The following is a 15,435-nucleotide window of genomic DNA, read 5'->3' as shown; positions in this document are numbered from 1 at the left end:
CTGCCATCACCAGCAGCAACATGGACAAAGAGAATTAGCAGGCTGCCATACCGCTGCATTATGCCCAATATTTGAACATTATGTTTTATACTTCACAATGTTCCTCGTGGCTATTTTCGTAGTGGCTATCTTCTTTTTTGGTCCTTCTGAAACTAATAAATCATAACTGTGCTTAATTAATACTTAGTTACTCTGGGGTTAAGCCTGAGAGGTAAAATACTGTTTAATAGAGATTAAATTAGGAAATAATTTTCTCCGTGAAAAGCAATGCTCACAATTTTAAATGTTTTTTTTTTCATTTTTCCCTTTTATTTAACGAGACAAGTCAGTTCAGAACAAATTCTTATTTAAAATGACAACCCACTGTTTGCCGGTAGGCCAACTTGCTTGTTCAGGGGCAGAAGGACAGATTTTTTTTACCTTGTCAGCTTGGGGATTCGATCCAGCAACCTTTTGGTTACTGGCCCAACACTCTAACCACTAGGCAACCAGCTGCCCCAAAATAATTGTAGTTAGAAGTCAAACACTGACATTAGGCAGCTCCAATCATCAAGGAATGCTAAGGAGTTAAACAGATTTCATAGCAAATAGCAGTGAAATAATCAACCCATTTCAATAGGCAGACAGACACATGCGCAAATGCTTAGTCATAAAGAGTCAGGAATACTCCCACTTTTTGAGTTGGCTTGTAGTATATCTCATAAATTAAATATTTTGCTTCCAGCTCAGAGAAGGGATTTAAAGAGTATCAGGCTCCTCCTTTTACCTCTAAATCTAAAGTGATTTACTTATTTTCTACTTGTTTACAGAACAGGTATTCAGGTTTTTCCTTTTTATCTTCCTCAGGATGGCTCGAGGCTGCGCAAAGAGAGGAAGAAGACGGTATCGTTCAGCAGCATGCCCACTGAGAAGAAGATCAGCAGTGCGAGTGACTGCATCAACGCCATGGTGGACGGCTCGGAACTGAAGAAGGTCCGCTCCAACTCCCGCGTTTACCACCGCTACTTCCTCCTGGACGCCGACATGCAGTCTCTGAGGTGGGAACCCTCCAAAAAAGAGTCAGAGAAAGCCAAAATTGATGTCAAGTCCATCAAAGAGGTGCGGACAGGGAAAAACACAGAAACGTTTAGGACCAACGGAATATATGATCAGATATCAGAGGACTGTGCCTTCTCAATCATCTATGGGGAGAACTATGAGTCTTTGGACTTGGTTGCAAACTCTGCCGATATGGCCAACATATGGGTGACCGGGCTTAGATACCTGATATCCTATGGGAAACACACACTGAATATGATTGAGAGCAACCAGAACAACATGCGCTCCTCCTGGCTCGGGGACCTCTTTGAGGAGGCTGATGCCAACAACAGCAAGCACATCAATCTATGTGCTGCCGTGCAGCTAATTAAAAACCTAAATCCTGGACTCAAACACATTAAGATTGAACTCAAGTTCAAGGAGTTTCACAAATCTAAAGATAAGGTGGGATGTGGTGTGACTAAGGAGGAGTTCATTGAAGTCTTTCATGACCTTTGCACAAGACCAGAAATGTATTTCCTTCTTGTCCAGTTCTCTAGCAACAAGGAATTTCTAGATACCAAGGACTTAACTATGTTTCTGGAGGCTGAGCAGGGTATGGCACAAGTAAGTGAAGACACCAGTCTGGAGGTCATTCAGAGTTATGAACCTTCCAAAGAAGGGCAGCTCAAGGGCTGGCTCTCCCTTGATGGGTTTACCAATTATCTCATGTCGCCAGAGTGCCACATATTTGACCCGGAACAAAAAACAGTGTGTCAGGACATGAACCAGCCCTTGTCCCACTATTACATCAACGCTTCCCACAACACATACCTGATCGAGGATCAGTTTAGAGGCCCCTCTGACATTACAGGGTACATCCGTGCCCTCAAGATGGGCTGTCGAAGTGTAGAACTAGATGTCTGGGATGGACCAGATAATGAGCCTGTCATTTACACTGGCCACACAATGACCTCGCAGATAGTCTTCTGCAGTGTCTGTGACGTCATCAACAAATATGCCTTTGTTGCATCTGACTTTCCCCTGATATTGTGTCTGGAGAACCACTGCTCCTTAAAGCAGCAGAGGGTCATGTTTCAGCAATTGAAAAAGATTCTTGGTGACAAGATTTACATGGTTCCACCTTCACCTGAAGACAGCTACCTGCCCTCACCCTTTGACCTCAAGTGTAAGATCCTGCTGAAGGGGAAGAAGCTGGGCACAACCTGCATTAGCTCGGAGGGTGAAGTGACTGATGAGGATGAGGGGGCTGAGATGTCACAAAGAATGAACATTGAAGCCGACGAACAGCAGAGCATCCCACTGAAAAAGTTCCAGCTGTCCAAGGACCTCTCTGACCTGGTAACGTTGTGTAAATCGATTGCGTTCAAAGACTTCCCAACAGCTTTCCAAAGCCAGAAGCACTGGGAACTTTGCTCGTTCAATGAGGTCTTTGCCAGTCGCTGTGCCAATGACTTTCCAGGGGACTTTGTTAACTACAACAAGAAGTTATTGGCGAGAGTCTACCCCAGCCCAATGCGGATCGACTCTAGTAACATGAACCCTCAGGATTTCTGGAAGTGTGGTTGCCAGATCGTGGCAATGAACTACCAGACCCCCGGCCTGATGATGGACCTAAACATTGGCTGGTTCCGTCAGAATGGGAACTGTGGGTATGTGCTGCGACCAGCCATAATGAGGGAGCAGGTGTCATATTTCAGTGCCAACACTAAAGACTCAGTACCTGGTGTGTCTCCTCAGCTCTTGCACATAAAGATCATAAGTGGACAAAACTTCCCCAAACCCAAAGGCTCAGGCTCCAAAGGAGATGTTGTTGACCCTTATGTCTATGTGGAGATACATGGCATCCCTGCTGATTGTGCAGAGCAAAGGACTAAAACTGTCAATCAGAATGGGGAGAACCCACTGTTTGATGAAAGCTTTGAGTTTCAGATAAACCTACCTGAGTTGGCCATGGTGCGCTTCGTGGTGCTTGATGATGACTACATTGGCGACGAGTTCATCGGTCAGTACACAATCCCCTTCGAGTGTCTCCAGCCGGGATTCCGGCACATACCGTTACAATCGCTAACGGGGGAAGTCCTTCCCCACGCCTGGCTATTCGTCCATGTGGCCATCACCAACCGAAGGGGCGGGGGCAAGCCTCACAAGAGGGGACTCTCTGTGCGTAAGGGCAAGAGAAGTCGGGAGTACGCCACCATGAGAGTGCTGGTCATCAAGGCTGTGGACGACATCTTCAAGACAGCCATACTGCCACTGAGGGAAGCCACCGACCTCAGAGAAAACATGCAGGTAAGGGAGTGAACATTATTTGTAATAAGGGTTACATGGAGAAAATTGGACCTCTATGAAATGAAAAATAAATTTGATTTCACTCACTGAACATATTTTTAATATTTTTTTAATAAGTGACCATCCCCTATACCCAAAATAGTCATTAAAACAAAGTGGATAGCAGAGAACATGTCTACTGTTTACCCTCACGTCTTGGACAGACCAGAGCACCGCATGGCAACGCAGGAATTCTTTATAGCGCACAGGGCTGAGGGCCAGAAAGTTGTGGGCTCACAGACCACCATGGACAACAGTAGAAGTGAAAATATCTCCTTTATAGTAAAAGCATTGCATGAATCTATTATTGTATTTGCAGGTCTGAGAAAGAAATATCATTTTTATAAAAATGTCAGGCAATTCTACATAATCTTTTTTAATACCACACAATGACCAAACTTACAGGCTAAGAATGGACTGAGCGATAGCTTATGTGTTCATCTTATCATATTTCTCCAATGCCAAATCGGTGTACTTGGTTTGCAACGATGCTGTCCCTGTTTGCAAATGATTAGGAATCTGATCATGGTTCTTTTAAAAGTTAGGCCTACCTTTCCACCCCAGACAGAGTAGGCCTACCTTTCCACCCCAGACAGAGTAGGCCTACGTTTCCACCCCAGACAGAGTAGGCCTACCTTTCCACCCCAGACAGAGTAGGCCTACCTTTCCACCCCAGACAGAGTAGGCCTACCTTTCCACCCCAGACAGAGTAGGCCTACCGACACATACAAATGTAAGCTTTAACTGCTGGCTACTTTTCTTCTGTGGCTTAACCCAACAAGAGATGGTCAGAAGGTTTTAGCTAAAAGCTGTCTGGGTTTAAACATCTTCTATTGTACATAGTGAACAGTTTAATCAATTGATAGTGATAGATTTAGATTACTTCCCAATCAAAGTCTGTTTTGTCTCATCGGCTATAGATGGTTGTAGCTCAGCCTCTTAATGTCAAAGAAAGCATTAATCTGTGTCATGTCTTTCCTGGATATTTTACAGCTTGTTTCTAGCATAAAACATTGCGGACCAAAGCACTGTTATCGATCACTTTATATCGGATCCCATTTAATTTTCTTCAAAATCTTAAGCTAACAAGGGGTAGGCCTGTGCTTTTTGCCATAAAAAAAAAATAGATACCCTCTCAATTCCGAGTGTTGGTTTTAACTTAACAGCCCTTCACTGACACGGGGTAGGATATTTAAAGAATGCGTGATGGGTGGAGGAATTGACTGACAAATCTATGGCTATATCAGCCTATAGCCTAATTTTGTCTGTCAGACAGGTAGGCCTGAGTAACCATTGTGTAAATTCCGATCCATCCCTAAGCATTGACTTGTTAAAAATCACCAATTTTATTCCTAGTTTCTATTGTCCAGGCTAGCCTCCATTATGTCATATATTTTGGGGGGGAATGTGCATTTTTTAATAAAGTCGTGGATGAGTCGTTTGAATCCAAGTTTATTTACTCATCCTCCTACACGGGAATGTTTTTGTTAGAATATGAACACTGACCCCTAGAGTCGAGCGGGGATCACAGCGAGATTTACTACGAAGACTGTGTAGCATCTAAAAATAAAGCTCCCTTTGGCAAGAGAAAACAAAGCCACCAAACTTGATTTAAGCAGATTTGATCTAATCCATGTGTATTGCACAACAGTCGACACAGACTCGAGGAGACTTCGCAGCTCAGAGCCAGACTAGTGAAATCCCCACTGGAGAGCTGAGGACCGGGGTTGATATTCAGATATCCAGGTAGTGGCTTATGAGCATACCTTCTAATATATCAAATGGAACAACGTGTTATGTAATACTGCACTGTGGCGCTTATGGGCTTGTCAGTAATAATTCTAGAAGGAGATTACTGTATGCTGTCTAAAGGAAAGATTACCACAAATTATGTTGAAGTGGAGTGGAAACGAGACTAGTGCGTCACCTATTTTCAAAAAAGCAAAAAACACATATGGTGTTTTACTTCAAATTTTCACTCGGTAAACTGTTAGCAGCAATGATCAATCTTTTATTGGTTGAAAAAGGACATAACAGAAAGATATCGACCAAAAGATGAACAATAGGCTATTGTTACCCACTACCCACATGACAATTTGCCTGTTCAGACTATCCACCTACATCTGCTTTTGTGCATTCCTGTGTGCTCACTAGGTTCCCACTGGGCCCCCCATGGGCCCCCCATGAGCTAGCCTACTTCAAACAGCTGGTCTTTTCTGGTCTGAAGCAATACTGAGAAATGTGTCAGAAGGAAGTTGCATAGTCGATTGTTCCCCCACTGTGTGGTTGGTCTTTTGTGGTGCATTATGCATTGTGTATTAGGGTTTATTTTGGTCACTCTGTTTACATTGCAGTCATTATGTGATAACAGGCCACTGGCCCTGAGACTAACACATCTTGGGCGTTCTCTCTGTGGCTGTTTGTCCTCCCGGTTGTTTACACACTGTTTAAATTGGGCCTTTCACAGGAAGGTTAGGATTTGTGTGCGTGCGTGTGTGTGTTATCGGATGACTAACAAAAACCAACAAAGGTTCTTGGAGGTAAGAAGTACTCTTAACCACTTCCTATCACAGGGTGTTTCTCTGTACTTATACTTCTGCTTCTAGCCTGTTAATTAGTAACTACGTAGGCCACATTAACTTAGGTAACTTAACAGAGCTCAGTTGTTATTTTCTGCGTTAGATAACTGAAAACATTAGGAATCATCTAATCACTGATCTTCATTCATAATGAATCAAATAAACCAGCTGAACGAGATAGTTACTCAAGTGAACTTTGTCACAGCAGTGAGCTTTATCTTAAATGACTAAAAACCAAACTGAAATGAAAACAAATGGGAACTCTGAACTGTAATAATTCACTTGTCATTCATGCCCTAGTACCCCTGAGGCTAATAATGTTTTGCAACTTTGTCTGCATTAGGGTGTGAATGTTTTAACGTAGAAAAAATTGGGATCATTAACATTAATAAAAATCGCTAACCGGAAACATTTTTTTTTTTAAAATTTTCATGTAGATCCAGAAAGTAAACAGCATAGTTGGTCAATTTCCTCAACAACTAAGAGCTTTGAAGCACGAGGCACTTCACTACTGTTTTGCTGCCCTGGCTACCACGCTGTGAACAGTGAAGTGAACCCATGCATACAGTGCCTTGCGAAAGTATTCGGCCCCCTTGAACTTTGCGACCTTTTACCACATTTCAGGCTTCAAACATAAAGATATAAAACTGTATTTTATTTGTGAAGAATCAACAACAAGTGGGACACAATCATGAAGTGGAACGACATTTATTGGATATTTCAAACTTTTTTAACAAATCAAAAACGGAAAAATTGGGCGTGCAAAATTATTCAGCCCCCTTAAGTTAATACTTTGTACCATTTATGAAAGCTTGAGTTGTTTTTTTATCTTCCACTTTGTCCAGTGTTCTTTGTCTTCAATACAACAACAGTCTTTAGTTCATCATCAAACGGACACCAACCCAAGCTTTCATGTTCCTTTGCAGAATGCCATAGTGCCCTTCAAGGAACTGTGTGGCCTCTCGGCAGTGGCCAACCTGAAGCAGTGCATCCTGGCCCTGTCCTCCCGGCTGACGGGGGCTGACAACAACCCCCTCCTAGTGTTCAACCTCAAGGACCAGTACCCCACCATGGAGCCCCAGGGCCTGCTACCAGATGTCCTGAAGAAGGTGGTCACTGCCTATGACATGGTGAGTACAGGAGGACTTCTGTTTGAACAGTATCGTGTTTTTTTCTTATTTAATTATTATTATTATTTTTTACATTTCCTTTGTTTTATAAAGTTAGTTGATAGAGGACATTCTTTTTTAGGACCAGGACTTGAAATCTGAGATTTTAGACCACTACTAATGTGCTGGTTGTAAAAACAACCTCAAAACACCTAGAAAATGAGCTTGACTCTAATCAAGTCAAGAGGAGGGTGTAGTGGGATTTGAATGGTGACATGGGGGTAAGAGGGTTAGGTAATAGGGCAGGGGTGGGTTGTTTTAATCAATTAATTTAATCAATGTTGACAATGGACTGACATTATATAATTAAGCAATAAGGCATGAGGTTCTGTGGTATATTGGCCAATATACCACGGTTATGGACTGTTCTTAAGCACGTGCCTGGGCACAGCCCTTAGCCGTGGTATACTGGCCATATACCACAAACCCCCGAGGTGCCTTGTTGTTATTATAAACTGGTTACCAACGTCATTAGAACAGCAAAAATAAGTGTTTTGTCATACCCATGGTAAACGGTCTTATATACCACGGCTGTCAGACAATCAGCATTCAGGGCTGGAAACACCCAGTTTATAATGTGCCATTGAGGCTATTTCAATACAGACCTATTACGCCTTACACATCACCGTAATCAATGTACAGTGGGGCAAAAAAAAGTATTTAGTCAGCCACCAATTGGGCAAGTTCTCCCACTTAAAAAGATGAGAGAGGCCTGTAATTTTCATCATAGTTACACTTCAACAGACAAAATGAGACAAAAAAATCCAGAAAATCACATTGTAGGATTTTTAAAATTATTTTATTTGCAAATTATGGTGGAAAATAAGTATTTGGTCACCTACAAACAAGCAAGACTTCTGGCTCTCACAGACCTGTAACTTATTCTTTAAGAAGCTCCTCTGTCCTCCACTCCTCTAATGGCACCTGTTTGAACTTGTTATCAGTATAAAAGACACCTGTCTACAACCTCAAACAGTCACACTCCAAACTCCACTATGGCCAAGACCAAAGAGCTGTCAAAGGACACCAGAAACAAAATTGTAGACCTGCACCAGGCTGGGAAGACTGAATCTGCAATAGGTAAGCAGCTTGGTTTGAAGAAATCAACTGTGGGAGCAATTATTAGGAAATGGAAGACATAAAAGACCACTGATAACCTCCCTTGATCTGGGGCTCCACGCAAGATCTCACCCTGTGGGGTCAAAATGATCACAAGAACGGTGAGCAAAAATCCCAGAACCACACGGGGGGACCTAGTGAATGACCTGCAGAGAACTGGGACCAAAGTAACAAAGCCTACCATCAGTAACACACTACGCCGCCAGGGACTCAAATCCTGCAGTGCCAGACATGTCCCCCTGCTTAAGCCAGTACATGTCCAGGCCCGTCTGAAGTTTGCTAGAGAACATTTGGATGATCCAGAAGAAGATTGGGAGAATGTCATATGGTCAGATGAAACCAAAATAGAACTTTTTGGTAAAAACTCAACTTGTCGTGTTTGGAGGACAAAGCATGCTGAGTTGCATCCAAAGAACACCATACCTACTGTGAAGCATGGGGGTGGAAACATCATGCTTTGGGGCTGTTTTTCTGCAAAGGGACCCGGACAACTGATCTGTGTAAAGGAAAGAATGAATGGGGCCATGTATCTTGAGATTTTGAGTGAAAACCTCCTTCTATCAGCAAGGGTATTGAAGATGAAATGTGGCTGGGTCTTTCAGCATGACAATGATCCCAAACACACCACCCGGGCAACGAAGGAGTGGCTTCGTAAGAAACATTTCAAGGTCCTGGAGTGGCCTAGCCAGTCTCCAGATCTCAACCCCATAGAAAATCTTTGGAAGGAGTTGAAAGTCCGTGTTGCCCAGCCACAGCCCCAAAACATCACTGCTCTAGAGCATCTGCATGGAGGAATGGGCCAAAATACCAGCAACAGTGTGTGAAGACTCACAGAAAACGTTTCACCTCTGTCATTGCCAACAAAGGGTATATAACAAAGTATTGAGATAAACTTTTGTTATTGACCAAATACTTATTTTCCACCATAATTTGCAAATAAATTCATTAAAAATCCTACAATGTGATTTTCTGGATTTGTTTTTCTCATTTTGTCAGTCATAGTTGAAGTGTACCTATGATGAAAATTACAGGCCTCTCTCATCTTTTAAGTGGGAGAACTTGCACAATTGGTGGCTGACTAAATACTTTTTTGCCCCACTGTACCTTAATAATACGAGTGTTACAGAATTCCCTTCGTCCCCCATTTTGAATATTTCATTACTTATCTACTCTATTTGCTACAATACAGTGGGCAAGATAAAAACAACATGAAAGCTCTGCTAGATTATCCAACGTGGCCATGGAAAAACACTTTAGGAGCATCTGATATTTCATCCTCAAATCTGTAGCCTATTTTCTCTGAATATGTATTGAATACGCTTTAAAATATTCATACCTTGATATTTCTATTTGACACCAGCTGTTTTCTGTGTCAGACATGTTTGCAGTGTGCTGTGCACAAAGCAGAAATCCTGGAGAAGTATTGGCAAAGCTTATTATCCACTGCAGAAGCACAGGTCAAAGGGTACAGACTGCATTAGTACACCATTAGCATTGCATGTCATTTACCTAATGTATTCATGTCTCATTCTCTTGACTTTAGAACCCCCACACAGAGCATGACGGTAATGTGCTAACTAACCTGCGAAAAGATGAGTCGTGTAATTTTACTCAAGTGTCTCACTCACTGAGAGTCATGGGCAGCCGTCAGTGAAGTTTGGATCATGAGTTAAGTGTTAGACATTGACTCTTGCGTGTCCTCAGCAATTTTGATGAAAATATGAAGTGAAAGAAGATCAAGTCGTGAACAGTTTATGTAGAAGGACTGAGAAAATGAATAAATATAATTATGCTGACATGCCCCCTGCCTGTGCTTCTCACAGAAACCACTTCATATTACATTTTATTCCCCCAACATTTTCCCTGGTTGCCACTATTCTTGCTCAACCAAATACAGTTGAAGTCGGAAGTTTACATACACCTTAGCCAAATACATGTTGTGTTCTTTGGCTCGCAAGTCTCCCCCTTTTTCCTCCAAACATAACGATGGTCATTATGGTCAAACAGTTCTATTTTTGTTTCATCAAACCAGAGGACATTTCTCCAAAAAGTACGATCTTTGTCCCCATGTGCAGTTGCAAACCGTAGTCTGGCTTTTTTATAGCGGTTTTGGAGCAGTGGCTTCTTCCTTACTGAGCGGCCTTTCAGGTTATGTCGATATAGGACTAGTTTTACTGTGGATATAGATACTTTTGTACCTGTTTCCTCCAGCATCTTCACAAGGTCCTTTGCTGTTCTTCTGGGATTGATTTGCGCTTTTCGCACCAAAGTGCGTTCTTTTCTCACCACAGAACGCATCTCCTTCCTGAGCGGTATGACGGCTGCGTGGTCCCATGGTGCTTATACTTGCGTTCTATTGTTTGTACAGATGAACGTGGTACCTTCAGGCGTTTGGACATTGCTCCCAAGGATGAACCAAACTTGTGGAGGTCTACAATTTTTTTTCTGAGGTCTTGGCTGATTTATTTAGATTTTCCCATGATCAAGCAAAGAGGCACCGAGTTTGAAGGTAGGCCTTGAAATACATCCGCAGGTACACCTCCAATTGACTCAAATGATATCAATTAGCCTACCAGACGCTTCTAAAGCCATGACATAATTTTCTGGAATTTTCCAAGCTGTTTAAAGGCACAGTCAACTCAGTGTATGTAAACTTCTGACGCATTGGATTTGTGATACAGTGAATTATAAGTGAAATAATCTGTCTGTAAACAATTGTTGGAAAAATGACTTGTCATGCACAAAGTAGATGTCCTAACTGACTTGCCAAAACTATAGTTTGTTAACAAGAAATTTGTGGAGTGGTTGAAAAATGAGTTTTAATGACTCCAACATAAGTGTATGTAAACTTCTGACTTCAACTGTATGTAATCTGTCTCATCACAATTGAAGTCACTCCAAGTTACCCTACAATTGACCCGTGTTACGTTTTGGTCCACTCTCCCTGTGCACTCGAGGTGAATTGCTGAGCGGTATCGTGCTCAATCATGACGCTGCTAAAAACTCTGCCTTTAAAATGGTGCATTTCAGAATATTTAGGAGTTGAGAAATAAGTATGAATGGAAAGCCGGGATCCACCTCTTTTTAACAAATGCCATTTTCCCACGCGATTGAATGAAGAATTGTTGTGCACTGACTGCTTGTCAGTTTGCAGGTTTCCCTCCCTATGGCAGTCATAACTTGAATGCACTTTGAGAGGAACATTTCTCTCATAGGACACACAACATCAAGCCGACTAGGTAAATAGATATACACTATTCTACTATGGGGTTGTCTGGTTTTTCTAATCATTACTTGTTTTGTTTGCAGAGGAAAAGAACATGTGGACTCTTCCAGTATCATCACAGTGCTCCTCTGCAGAAATTATCTTAATTGAATGTGCTGTTCTTCGTGTTGTAAATGTATTTTTCTAGAAACAATGTAGGGAAGTACCAATGTGTCACAAAGTACTAGTTTGTTAATGATAACTATTGCCATTTTGAAGCCTTGTAAAACACTCCCAGTAGCACCACTAAATACACTTCACCATAGCTAGTCTTTAGTGAGCAAAGCCAGCGTTGAGTTCAGCCACTTACCTCTCAATCCACTATAAATACCTCCCCATGTTGCTGTGTCTGTCACCCAAGAACGACTTGATTAGTGTAGTGTCAACAACGCAGCTACTGCCAGCTAGCCTACTTTAGCAGTACTGTATCATTTTAATCATTTTAGTCAATAAGATTCTTGCTACGTAAGCTTAACTTTCTGAACATTCGAGACGTGTAGTCCGCTTGTCATTCCAATTTCCTTGCATTAGCGTAGCCTTTTCTGTAGCCTGTCAACTATGTGTCTGTCTATCCCTGTTCTCTCCTCTCTGCACAGACCATACAAACGCTCCACACCGCGTGGCCGCGACCACCCTAACCTGGTGGTCCCAGCGCGTACGACCCACGTGGAGTTCCAGGTCTCTGGTAGCCTCTGGAACTGCCAATCTGCGGCCAACAAGGCAGAGTTCATCTCAGCCTATGCCTCCCTCCAGTCCCTTGACTTCTTGGCACTGACGGAAACATGGATCACCACAGATAACACTGCTACTCCTACTGCTCTCTCCTCGTCCGCCCACGTGTTCTCGCACACCCCGAGAGCTTCTGGTCAGCGGGGTGGTGGCACCGGGATCCTCATCTCTCCCAAGTGGTCTTTCTCTCTTTCTCCCCTTACCCATCTGTCTATTGCCTCCTTTGAATTCCATGCTGTCACAGTTACCAGCCCTTTCAAGCTTAACATCCTTATCATTTATCGCCCTCCAGGTTCCCTCGGAGAGTTCATCAATGAGCTTGATGCCTTGATAAGCTCCTTTCCTGAGGACGGCTCACCTCTCACAGTTCTGGGCGACTTTAACCTCCCCACGTCTACCTTTGACTCATTCCTCTCTGCCTCCTTCTTTCCACTTCTCTCCTCTTTTGACCTCACCCTCTCACCCTCCCCCCCTACTCACAAGGCAGGCAATACGCTTGACCTCATCTTTACTAGATGCTGTTCTTCCACTAACCTCATTGCAACTCCCCTCCAAGTCTCCGACCACTACCTTGTATCCTTTTTCCCTCTCGCTCTCATCCAACACTTCCCACACTGCCCCTACTCGGATGGTATCGCGCCGTCCCAATCTTCGCTCTCTCTCCCCCCGCTACTCTCTCCTCTTCCATCCTATCTTCTCTTCCCTCTGCTCAAACTTTCTCCAACCTATCTCCTGATTCTGCCTCCTCAACCCTCCTCTCCTCCCTTACTGCATCCTTTGACTCCCTATGTCCCCTATCCTCCAGGCCGGCTCGGTCCTCCCCTCCCGCTCCGTGGCTCGACGACTCATTGCGAGCTCACAGAACAGGGCTCCGGGCAGCCGAGGCGGAAATGGAGGAAAACTCGCCTCCTGCGGACCTGGCATCCTTTCACTCCCTCCTCTCTACATTTTCCTCCTCTGTCTCTGCTGCTAAAGCCACTTTCTACCATTCTAAATTCCAAGCATCTGCCTCTAACCCTAGGAAGCTCTTTGCCACCTTCTCCTCCCTCCTGAATCCTCCCCCCTCCCTCCTCCCTCTCTGCAGATGACTTCGTCAACCATTTTGAAAAGAAGGTCGATGACATCCGATCCTCGTTTGCTAAGTCAAACGACACCGCTGGTTCTGCTCACACTGCCCTACCCTATGCTCTGACCTCTTTCTCCCCTCTCTCTCCAGATGAAATCTCGCGTCTTGTGACGGCCGGCCGCCCAACAACCTGCCCGCTTGACCCTATCCCCTCCTCTCTTCTCCAGACCATTTCCGGAGACCTTCTCCCTTACCTTACTTCGCTCATCAACTCATCCCTGACCGCTGGCTACGTCCCTCCCGTCTTCAAGAGAGCGAGAGTTGCACCCCTTCTGAAAAAACCTACACTCGATCCCTCCGATGTCAACAACTACAGACCAGTATCCCTTCTCTCTTTTCTCTCCAAAACTCTTGAGCGTGCCGTCCTTGGCCAGCTCTACCGCTATCTCTCTCAGTATGACCTTCTTGATCCAAATCAGTCAGGTTTCAAGACTAGTCATTCAACTGAGACTGCTCTTCTCTGTATCACGGAGGCGCTCCGCACTGCTAAAGCTAACTCTCTCTCCTCTGCTCTCATCCTTCTAGACCTATCGGCTGCCTTCGATACTGTGAACCATCAGATCCTCCTCTCCACCCTCTCCGAGTTGGGCATCTCCGGCGCGGCCCACGCTTGGATTGCGTCCTACCTGACAGGTCGCTCCTACCAGGTGGCGTGGCGAGAATCTGTCTCCTCACCACGCGCTCTCACCACTGGTGTCCCCAGGGCTCTGTTCTAGGCCCTCTCTTATTCTCGCTATACACCAAGTCACTTGGCTCTGTCATAACCTCACATGGTCTCTCCTATCATTGCTATGCAGACGACACACAATTAATCTTCTCCTTTCCCCCTTCTGATGACCAGGTGGCGAATCGCATCTCTGCATGTCTGGCAGACATATCAGTGTGGATGACGGATCACCACCTCAAGCTGAACCTCAGCAAGACGGAGCTCCTCTTCCTCCCGGGAAGGACTGCCCGTTCCATGATCTCGCCATCACGGTTGACAACTCCATTGTGTCCTCCTCCCAGAGCGCTAAGAACCTTGGCGTGATCCTGGACAACACCCTGACGTTCTCAACTAACATCAAGGCGGTGTCCCGTTCCTGTAGGTTCATGCTCTACAACATCCGCAGAGTACGACCCTGCCTCACACAGGAAGCGGCGCAGGTCCTAATCCAGGCACTTGTCATCTCCCCGTCTTGATTACTGCAACTCGCTGTTGGCTGGGCTCCCTGCCTGTGCCATTAAACCCCTACAACTCATCCAGAACGCCGCAGCCCGTCTGGTGTTCAACCTTCCCAAGTTCTCTCACGTCACCCCGCTCCTCCGCTCTCTCCACTGGCTTCCAGTTGAAGCTCGCATCCGCTACAAGACCATGGTGCTCGCCTACGGAGCTGTGAGGGGAACGGCACCTCAGTACCTCCAGGCTCTGATCAGGCCCTACACCCAAACAAGGGCACTGCGTTCATCCACCTCTGGCCTGCTCGCCTCCCTACCACTGAGGAAGTACAGTTCCCGCTCAGCCCAGTCAAAACTGTTCGCTGCTCTGGCCCCCAATGGTGGAACAAACTCCCTCACGACGCCAGGACAGCGGAGTCAATCACCACCTTCCGGAGACACCTGAAACCCCACCTCTTCAAGGAATACCTAGGATAGGGTAAGTAAGGGTAAGTAATCCTTCTCTCTCCCCCAACAAGATTTAGATGCAAGTGGCTGTTCCACTGGTTGTCATAAGGTGTATGCACCAATTTGTAAGTCGCTCTGGATAAGAGCGTCTGCTAAATGACGTAAATGTAAATGTAAATAATTTCTTCACCCATTAGTAAAGTAATCAGTGTGCCTGACAGCCTCCAGCCCTGTTACTGCAGCTGTGGACTGTCACAAACAGCCCCCCTCCTCCCTCACACACCCCGCACGCCTCCCTCAGCTTCGTCACGACGTGTTACACTCATCACAGACTGTAGGAATGCTCTGGGTTGCCCTCATAAAACTAGGTTTGATGCCCACCTCAATAAATATTTAGGCCATAGTGTTCAATGTCAGGGCTTTCAAATAATTTTGTAAATCACTCCTAATTTTCAAATTGATGTATCACCAAAG

General features: G+C 44.6%; 1 protein-coding gene across 3 annotated transcripts in view; it reads left to right on the top strand.

Moving 5' to 3' along the window:
• The window catches only part of LOC118367442 (inactive phospholipase C-like protein 2), a 67,205-nt gene that overhangs the window by 41,167 nt on the left and 10,603 nt on the right, over window positions 1-15,435 (top strand). For all 3 annotated transcript variants that reach the window (XM_035750927.2, XM_035750928.2, XM_035750929.2), the window contains 2 exons: window positions 847-3,330; window positions 6,875-7,078. In XM_035750927.2, the coding sequence (XP_035606820.2) occupies window positions 847-3,330; window positions 6,875-7,078 (2,688 nt within the window). The remainder of the gene's footprint in view (window positions 1-846; window positions 3,331-6,874; window positions 7,079-15,435) is intronic.

This window comes from Oncorhynchus keta, chromosome 34 (assembly GCF_023373465.1).
Source record: "Oncorhynchus keta strain PuntledgeMale-10-30-2019 chromosome 34, Oket_V2, whole genome shotgun sequence".
Classification (NCBI taxonomy): Eukaryota; Metazoa; Chordata; class Actinopteri; order Salmoniformes; family Salmonidae; genus Oncorhynchus; species Oncorhynchus keta.
This window is presented reverse-complemented; position numbering and strand designations above follow the sequence as displayed.